This window comes from Pantherophis guttatus, chromosome 4 (assembly GCF_059756535.1).
Source record: "Pantherophis guttatus breed Tessera chromosome 4, ASM5975653v1, whole genome shotgun sequence".
NCBI lineage: Eukaryota > Metazoa > Chordata > Lepidosauria > Squamata > Colubridae > Pantherophis > Pantherophis guttatus.
Window position 1 is genome coordinate 45600686 of NC_142066.1, and position 10689 is coordinate 45611374.

Here is a 10689-nt window from a genome sequence, read left to right on the forward strand (position 1 = left end):
TACTCCATTCCATGCCCAACCACTGTGGTTTTCTGTTCTTCCCCATCTCCCAAGAGTCAGTACTGTATGACTTTGGAGCATGCTCAGTCCCTATGGAGAGGGAACCTCTCCCCCATTGAGATGTTGTGTTCTAAGAAGTGCTATAGTTAGACAATATTTGTGGTTGCCCCAAGCCTGTTGATACCTTTCTGTTATGCAGAAATGCTGCTTTTCTTCTGGCTACTTGAGCCAGAGCGATTAGAAAGATTGTAGATAAACCAGGATTTATATTGGCAGTTCTCTGGGTGAGTTGCAAAATGTCAATAAGGATTTTAATTTCTCGTGTTATTTAACAATAGCAAAAGCTAAAAGACTAACATGGAGTGCTAAAATAAACATGCTAGGCTATAACTAGACTTTTGTATGAAAGGATTGAGTGAGCTGAAATGATTGATTGCATGTCAGCCAGTCCCTTAGGATGATATTATAAATTGCCTATAATTGATGTAATGGAAGGATCAAACCATGAAGTGCTATCATGAACTACATATCCAGGTTACTTACTGACCAGTCTAAAATTTAGGTAATTTAAATTACCTATTTAGGTAATTATATGACCAGTCTAAAATGTCTCCTGGCAAAATCTGATTTTTTTATGATATGTAGAAAAAAGAATAAAGAGGTGTTTTATTTAGATAAAACTTTTAAATCGTGTTTTGAAAGACCATTCCACAATACCTAAAATATGATAGTAACCTATTTTAGGCTCATCATTCGGATAAGCCCCCGAGCTTAAATAAAATCTTCTAGGCCCAAGTCCAAGATCTCATCAGCGAGGGTGGACTGTAGAAGAGCAACTGTCAAACTATTTACTAGCCTAAATCTCTTAATTGCAATAATATGAAGAAGAAAATCCACATCTGACTGATCAACTACGTTTGGGATCAAAAAATAATCCCCTCTTGTTTTATGGAAACAGTTAAGATTGGCTAATGACCAATTGAGACTTCTTTATCCAGAGGTACTTCTGTTACTTACACATTTGTATGCTACACCTGCTCTCATACAAGAGTACAATATAAAAAGACTGTAAATAGAGGAGGTGAGGGTTAGCAGTTGAAAGATTGTGACCTTGGGAGCAGGTGCATGTAGTTGGTCCATATGTCAGGCTTCTTCCACATCTGAACCTTTGATTTTTGAAGACAACATCTGCATGGAGCATTTCTGCTTTGTACAAGAAGGTGGGAAATGGGAAATGACCCATTTGGTTATACAAAAAAGATATCCAGTTCCCTCTACAGATAGTCCTTGATTTACAACAGTTTGTTTAGCGACCATTTGAAGTTACAATAACATTGAAAAAAGTGACTTATGACAGTTTTTCACATTTATGACCATTGCAGCATTTCCATGGTCACATGATCAAAATTCTGAAGCTTGGCTACTGACGCATATTTATGACGGTTGCAGTGTCCCGCGGTCAAGTGATCACCATTTGTGACCTCCTGACAGGTAGTCAATGGGGAAGAAAGATTCATTTAACAACTGTGTTGCTAACTTAACAAGTGCTACTTAATAACTGCAGAAAGAAAGGTTGTAAAATGGGGAAAACTCACTTAACAAATGTTTCACTTAGAAACAGAAATGTCTGGTTCAACTGTGGTCTTAAGTCAGGGACTATCTATATATGAATGACTCTATGGAACTCCCTTCTACCAGATTTGTTAATAAGGCCTCTGCCAAAGGTTCTAGTTATGTTCTAGTATAAAAAAATAGTGACCAAGTTCTAAAGGGTTGGAATTTCTTAGTACTTTGTAAAAAAAGAGAATTATCCTCTGTCAAAATCTAATAACACAGAGACAATATCCTGATCAAAATCATTTAACTGCAACTGCAACGTTACAGAATTCTAATTTAATTTTTCCATGGGGCTGAGAATCACTGGCAAGATTTTAACAAGTGTTAGGAACGCAGAGAGAGTGAATTTTATATAATAGTTGAAAGTACCAGGCTGGGAACCAGGAGACGATGAGTTCTAGTCCTACCTTAGGCATAAAGCAATTAGATGGCCTTGGCCCATCACTCTCTCTCAGTCCTACAAATAAGCCAATGGCAAACCATTTCTAAAATCTTCCCAAGAAAACTGCAAGGACTGGTCCAGGCAGTCAGCAGGAGTCAAGATTGACTTCAAGGTGTCAAAAAATAAGATAAAAATAGAAGCATCAGTAGTAGAACATTTTACTGTCAGCCACCATTTTTGGAACAGAAAGTCCCTGGCATCTTCTCTGCTGTGCTACTTTGTGGAGATCCCTTGAGTGATACTTTATCTTCCAAATAAACCTGATCAGGCAATATAACGGCACAATCAGAGTTTATTTGATCCTATAAATCTGCTGGCTCTTGCGCATTGAGGGCATAACAGTGATAGAACATCATCAGTCAAACTTATAGAAAATCTGTAGTTCAGATCTCAGTAACCCCAGATAGGGCCAAAACTCTGTTTGGAAATCTTGGACAGCTGTTGCCACTCAAAGTTAGCTATACTATCCTAAATGCATCAATGGTCTTACTCGGTTTAGGCAGCTACTCCTATGTGCTTAATCTGTCCCTGAGGCATTGCTGGAGGATCTCTTAAGACTGACAAAGCAATACTGACTCCATAGCCATGTTCCTTTGCCAGCTGTGACCCTTTTAGCAGACAGATATGGGATTTTTTCCTCCACTTTTGTTCTTGTCTGTTTTCTTTTAAAAGCTTTTGTCTTGCTTTCCTTTTCCTTTTTCTGGATTATTTTGCCCTCTGTTTTGCTTCTCCAGCTAATTCCATCTCCCATCTAGTTGTTTTGTCCTTTTTTTGTTGTTGCTGTTAACAAAATAGTCTGCTTAAGTACAAAAAGGCACATCCATGGAATCTTGTATATGGATAAAAGAATTCAATCCTTGATGAATCAACCCATTCTGTCCAGCATATTCTATCTCTAGATTAAATGTCTCTAAAAGTCAAGCTAAATCTTGGGTAAAAGGAAAAATAAAACAAAAGGTAATGCTTGAAATAGTAAAAGTATGTTTGGAACTACTACAGACATTCATAACAGCTAATAACATATGTAACACTAAGCTTTTATATGAAAAAGACTCTACAAACCTGAAAATATCACATGAGCACACATATACATATCCTTCTTTCCTCTTTTTTCTATAATTTTAATTCATGCAAATTCAGGCATCATAGTTTTAATATGATGTGGTCCATTTTATGCAAACTCTTATGTTGTTCATGTAATTAATGAGGAATTTGTCTTCAACTTCCATTGCTAGCATATATGTAATATCCCACTGGAAATTGTAGAAACTGAAATTAAATCAATTAAATTTTTCAATTGGTTGCACAGGAGTGAGAAAAATATGACACCTAAATTTAATTCAAACTCCCAGTGTTTTATCCATGTAACACAAAGTTGTAATTTAGAAATATGTTATGTTATATATATATATATATATATATATATATATATATATATATATATAAATAACATATTATATAAAATAACATATTTCTAAATTACAACTTTGTGTTACATGGATAAAACACTGGGAGTTTGAATATATACATTTCAAGGATATATGCTTTGATATTAAAAACTTTCAAAGAAGTCCCAAAGGATGCTACAAGAAGAACAAGGAATCTATTTTAAGTTCCTATAAAATTTTTCACTATTACTATTTGAAACATGACTATGTTATGGCATACCGGGCATTATGGATACCAGAGCTAAATATTTTAAGCACCTGGATACCAAAGCTAAATGTCTGCACCTTTTTATGCAGTATGTATGCATTGACTGGGAGCTGTATGCTGCTGTCATCATTGTAATTAGATCAGAGTGGTAATCACTTCAAATAAATTATTCTAGTGACAAAAGCTGTGGCCTTGAATATTAGCCTAGAATAATTAAAAAAAAATGTAAAGCAGCCTACGTGCTAGAAAACACATGCTGAAATCTTCCTATTTACTATGTATAAAGTTTTAAAATTTGTAGTTATTGTACATGTTCAGGAAATTGATTATAGTTACTATCCTATTGAAAATCGTTAGGGTTTAATCCATTATTAACCCAAGTAATTCCCTTCAGTAAATCCTACACATTTCAGTAGGGCTTATTGTAGGTTAATTGGGTATATATGCTCAGTACTTTATGTGCTATATTTAGTTGTAGTTGTTACAAAATTTTGTAAGCTAAAACAATATATAGTAATCACCTCTGATATTATAGTGGGAAGGTGATTTTTATAAGTCTATCATTACACTAGCAGGATTCGAGGTGAAGAATTCTTTATCAGTGGCTCATATCACTAAGCCATTATGCACGCCAATTTTTACTTTGGATCTTTTCTGAAGTTCAAGCTTCAAAAAACCTCACCTCTGAGGATGATTACTATTATTATTTTACTAATGGGGAACCGCAGATTTGAAACCTATTGCAAGAATGCAATTTCACAGGATTCCAACTTGCAATTTTTCAAGGCAATTTGTGTTTCAGGAATTATATTCATTCATTTAATTCTCCAGTCTAGGCTTGGCAATGCTTTAAATTGGTAAATGGATTTCAGCACAAGGTGGAATATGAAAAATATGCTTTAATTCTACCAGTCTTTAATATGTGCACAAGCAAGTATTAAAGTATCACATACACATATTAATATATCTGATTATCTTAACACAAGATCCACTATCCCTTAGATGAAGTTATTTATTTTGTTAAATTTATATCCTACTCTCCTTCAGGAATTCAGGCAATGCACATACCATTCTTTCATTTTTTTCTCCCTAACAACCTTGTGATTGGACTGAGAGAGTGGCCCAAAGTCATGTTACCTCTAATTTTTCTCACATTGCAATCTTTTTATCAAATCTAATACTAGCCATAACTGAAAATTTCTTCAAACTGAAAGCCATTTACGCAAGATTTCCTAAAACTGGGATGTTATGTATTTTCTCTTATGTTTAGATTTTCAAAACTGAATGTATAGTTTTCATTATTCTTCTGTAAACTAAGTACTGATTGCAACAACAGAAATCCCACTTCTGAGGTGAAAATTTAACTCTATTCATTTTTTTTCTTTGCAAACCTTAAGTTTTTTTTTAACTAGTGAAAAAAATCCTGTTTTAACTAGATGAAACAGGTTGCAACTTCCTACTTCCTTCCCTTGACACTTTAAAATTATAAAAACTCAGCAAGATTGCAATTTCACATGCAGTTATTTTCTGAGTAAACATCAACAAGATTGCATTTCAAATGTCTATACAATATAACTCAACTTTCCAATTAGAGATATATTTCTGTTAATTGTTAAAAGTGTGTACAGCATCTGAGGGCTCAAGGACTACAACACTAACTGAAATCAACTAATGATCCTGTGAAATCACCAGATAGGACATAATCAACTGTTTCTGAACTTGTTTTGGTTTTAGGGAGACTTTAAAGGTACATATGGGAGCAGATCTCCAAACTTGTCGATTCTCTATTAATCTCTCCCAAAATTAAGCCATTTTGCAATGAATTCCTCCAGCAGAATTTTGATTGCTGCAAGTGACCTATAGGATGTCTGTCCTTAACCTAAAGGAATAAGAAAGCAAGTTTTTCCCCCAAAAATCTGTGAAGTTTCTTTTATGAAGATTTATTATGCCTAAAACATGGGAACATCAGTACATATCCAGTAACAGCATAATATATGAAACATGCATTATCCCAAACAGAATCATGAGGTTACATTTCTATACCAGGAACTCATACCTACATGTTGGTTGCATAACAGAGTGGGATTATTTTGAGAGTTCATCTTAATTTTATTTCTGAACAGCAATGGTAAATCAGTATTCAGCTGTCCCTCAAATTCTTGGATTTGAAACCAATTCATAAAACATATATGCAGTCAATATGTAATTTTTAGCTTGCTTCTCTTCTTTTATTTAAAGTTTATTACTACATGCAAACCCAGTTCATAAACTGGGTTTATTTCTTATTTATACAAAAAGATACCAATAAATCCTCCAAAGGTTTCTATGGAAAGCAAAACAAAAAATTATAGAATAATATATTTTAACTTTTTAAAAATTCTTTTAGCATCAAGAAAGTATTTTATCTTCTCCTGAGGCTATTATAGTTGATGCAAACAAGTATCACTTTAATCTTTTTACTGGAAAACAACGAATATAAATTAAAATTAAGAAAATAATGTAAATTGTTCCTTTAAGCTTTATGATGCAGACATTTACCATGGAATGTTGATGGCATAATCTGAATAGATTAATAAAGGACATCTTTATTTTTTGTACAGACAACCACAGATACTACCAACTTCAATTGAAGCTATACAAGATTACACAAGCATCCATATCAAAATATTTCATCCCTCCTTTTTACAGAACCTTGAGTATTTATATTCATCTTTAAAATGCTCAGTGGTACTCATCTGGTAAAACATAGCAGTCCAGATAAGACATAGATTTTTTTTAAAAAAACAATATCATAAATGAGCAGATAAGTAAGAGAACATCTTTTAATATATAAATGCAGGACAATTTTGACAAAATTGTCTTTTTAGCTCTATCATGATGGGACCCAGGCTCTTAAAAGCATGGAAGCCACAGGGCAACTTTATTATTCACTAACTTATATAACACTTTATCAACAGGAAATATCAGTATACATACAAACACACACATCCTGATTTTAAAAATCCTTTTGTAGGTAGGCAACAAGATTTAAAACCATACCTATTTCTAACTTGCTAAAAACATGCTTCTGAAACAGTTTTTTTTAACTTCAGTTCTTAAAGGTTTATTCTGTTTAGGGTATTTTCTTCCAATCCTCTCATTTGGAATGTTTGCTTGATGGATTCACTTAATTTCCCCTCCTGTTGTTTTTTTTACCCATTCTTATTTGTTCTCCCCCCACCCAACCTCTCTCTAATTCTATCCACTTCAATCTTTTCAGAGGGAGACAACCCCGCCCCTAACCTCCAAACATTTCTTAACATTCTTGAGTTCTTAAAACATCTCTGAGGTTGTTTTAATTAACTCTTTCCTTCACTAACAGAATTTTGCTGCTTTTTAGAGACAAAATTGCAAATTTTCTCCAACTTTTTTTTCTTTTTTCTTTCAATAAATGTTCAACTGAAAACACTCCTAACACAAATAATCTTTTTTTTCTAACTCTATATATATTCAAGTGGCAAATTAAAGCACACTTTCTTGGAAGAAGTTCTTTTCAATCAATGCAACTTTTTAAAATTTGTAAGATTGAGTATAATTATCATTACCTAAAAGTTATTTCTAAAATGCAAAACATTTACCTCAAAAGCATTTGTTAGCTAATTATGCTAGATATATGATCTCAAATTTGTTTATTTTACAAATTTTAAAAATAAGTAAAATCAAATTGTATTTTTCAAGTGCCAGTTCAGTAAAATGAAGAAAGGTTTTTAAATAACTTTCAATACTGGTGAAGATAAATTTTAAGATATGTATTAAATGCTCTTTTTTAATATAATTTTTGCATCTGATTTAATAAATATTTAAGCTAACCAAAACTATCCTCCTTAGATAACCTGAATTTCTCATTGTCTAATTCAGCCTTCTTCAACCTGCACTTTCTGGTCATAGTGAACTAAAACTCTCTGCCTGCATGAATCATACCAGAAGGGGATTCTGGGAACTACAAATTCAATGCATCTGGAAACAGTTTGAACAAGGCTCAAGAATGTGGATCATGTTTTTTCTAATGAAATAAGCAGAGTGTGATTTATTTTATTTTGATAACTTGAAAGATATAGAGAGCCATTCCTAGGTATTTCTATACCTAAATTACTGGCAATATTTATAAATTTCAATAAGTGGTAGAAAACATCTCACTAGCTACATTATTATTGGGACTATTATAAACATTCTGAATTAACTTGTTCCTCTTCTGGTTATCATTCCAAACAGGAAAATCAAGTCCCAAGACAAGTTGAAAAAGACACTCACACATACTTGAAGCTTAACCTAGCAATCCAGAAGAATCAACAATCTATTTTTATAAGAATTAAATATAAATTTTCTTGGAAGAAACCATTACAGTAACTTCATTACAATATTTGAACACAAGGTTCAAAATACATAAGGGAAATCTATCAATAAAATATTAGCATCTACTAAATGATATGATCTAAAATTTTGGGAAGATTTTAAAATCTTGAACCCAGCCATTATACTGAGAAGAATGTGCTAATATTAATCTGGGAAATTATTTGATTTTTTTAAAAAAATTATCTTTTATATTTATAAGCATTGAAGAAAATTCACTAGGTACACAATTCCGCAGTTGATTTAATTTACATATATTGGTTGATTTCAGTATTATGTAAAAATCAATCATCTCTCAGAATCGTTTATAATCTGTACAAATTATTTTTAAAAAATCATTAAAGAATAAAAGTTCCTTTTCTTGCCCCTCTTCCAGCTACCAATCCCCCCACAATATTTCTTAAGTTTTTTTCACTGTGGAATTGGTTTCCTGAATACATTTCTCTTAGACACCCTTTAACACCATACATACTCTGTATATTAACCTACAAAGACTGTTTACAAACATTACTGTTCATCCATTATACAAAATCCTCGCTACTGGTCCAATAAATTAATTAAACAGATTTGGGGATTCTTGCAATGTTTCAGAAAATCTGATATTTTTTTAGTCTTCTAGCAATACATTCTATATAAGATTTGGAAGTCCAAGAAGTATGAGAATCAGTGTGAATACAAGAGCAGGAAATTGTGATGTCAATCATGCACAAAAATAATCTTTTGAATTATATGAATAGGCAGCTACCCTTCCCTCCCATTCTTCTTAAAAAAAAAAAAGAACCACAATTTCTAATACTTTGTACATTTTATGTTGACTTTCTAGGATTTATATGACTAAGGATTAATTGCAACTTTTTTCTGAAGGAAAAAGCTGTTTGCTATAACATATTTAGTGAAAGCATCCAAAATAAAGCTAGATAAGCAATATAATGAACAAAAGATCAAAAATGTATAAAATGCAATAACACTACATAAAAACATACATACACAAAAATACAAAGTAGTTACAGAAATAAGTAGAAAGCAAGTATTTTTACATCCAGAAATTGGGCCAATAAATTTCTAATTTCCTCAATTTTAACAAGAATTTAAAACTAAAAAGCTTGATTTTTAAAAAAATGCCATAGCATAAAGAAGTCATGTCATGTTGAAATTGATATAAATAACATTGCAATTTAAACCAAAGAACTATACTGTTAGTGTTAATGAAAAGTAATAATATCTATCTGTATTTAATTGTTTCTTTAATGCATCCAAAGTAATTTGGGGTGAAAAAAAATAAACAAGCAGTTTACAAAAGGCTTTTAAAAATGTGTTTGTTTTTCAAGTAATTTTGTTCTGGAGTGGAAAACAAAAATGTAAATATACCATATTCTTCTTGCAACTTAGCTTTGTTTATGCCAGTTTAGCATTTTTAACACATTTTATCTTCTGTCGCTTTTCAACATAGATAAATTCAAAGAAAACAAACAATTGGATTACCTTTGTTTTTTAGGGACTGAGTGTTCAATCTCGAGTTGTTTCCCATGCAACTCCACTTTGCCTAAAAACACAAGTTTGCTTTTTTAAAAAAATGTGTACTGAAAAAGTAAAAGGTGGATATCAATTGTCATATATTACTCAACTTCTACTCCTTCCCCTACTCTTCATGTTTTAATTCAACTAAGGGGAAGATTGACATTCTTATCTTTCTACTCTTAATTCAAAAAATTAAATGGATTTCAAATGGAGAATATATGATTTAAAAAACCAAACACATTTTACTCCAAGGATAACAATTTAACTCATTTTCATATACACATTACAAGATCTGGTTCACCAGGAAAAGGAGAAAAAAACAGGAATTGTAAGGCCTATTCCAACGTCCAACTTGCTTGGCTATCAAGATAATTCATATCATATTTTCATTTTTTAAAAGAAGATAAATTAAAACATTCAGTTGAGAAGAAAGTGACATTAAAAAGGCCCAGAACTCTGATGTGGTATTTTAAATAGGGAACAAAACATCTGGTCTCAGCAAAAGTCAACATTAGGTTTGCTCTGCTAGTTCCGTCTGCTTCTCTTGTCTCAAATCTCTAAACAGCATGGCGACCTTCAGGCTAATACACCCATCACATGCCCCAGGAAACCCCTGTTTAAATCAAAATGGCCAAAGTCCAACACCTCCCCTCCTTTTTCCCCACTTCCCACCCTGAAGTACCACACACGCTTAACATGCAAAAATACAACACTGGATTGCTTGATAAATCCCCAATGGCATTGAAAGAACGCGAGTGGGGCAGTGTTGATCCCAGAGAAGATATTAAAGTGATGGAGAGTTTTGTTTATTTGTTAAGAGATCACTAATTTGGAGGGGAGAAATGGAGGGGGGGGGGGCTTTCTGAAGGGGAAAAAAATTCACCCATTTCCCTACATACAGACACATGGAATATATTAATTCAAGGTTTGCCAAATGAAATTTTGTTTATAGGAAAGGCCTGATTTATGTAATATCCTAGTAGTAGAAGAAGAATAGGGGTACTTTATTAAGTGAGGAGGACATTTTGGCTGGATAATAAAAACAAGAGCCCTCTAGAAAGCCTATG

The 10689-nt window shown here is 32.6% G+C and overlaps 1 protein-coding gene across 1 annotated transcript in view; it reads right to left on the reverse strand.

Annotated features, from left to right (window-relative positions):
* The window catches only part of IGF2BP1 (insulin like growth factor 2 mRNA binding protein 1), an 82338-nt gene that overhangs the window by 71002 nt on the left and 647 nt on the right, over positions 1-10689 (reverse strand). The window contains exon 2 of the mRNA XM_034415506.3: positions 9587-9647. Coding sequence (XP_034271397.1) covers positions 9587-9647 — 61 coding nt within the window. The remainder of the gene's footprint in view (positions 1-9586; positions 9648-10689) is intronic.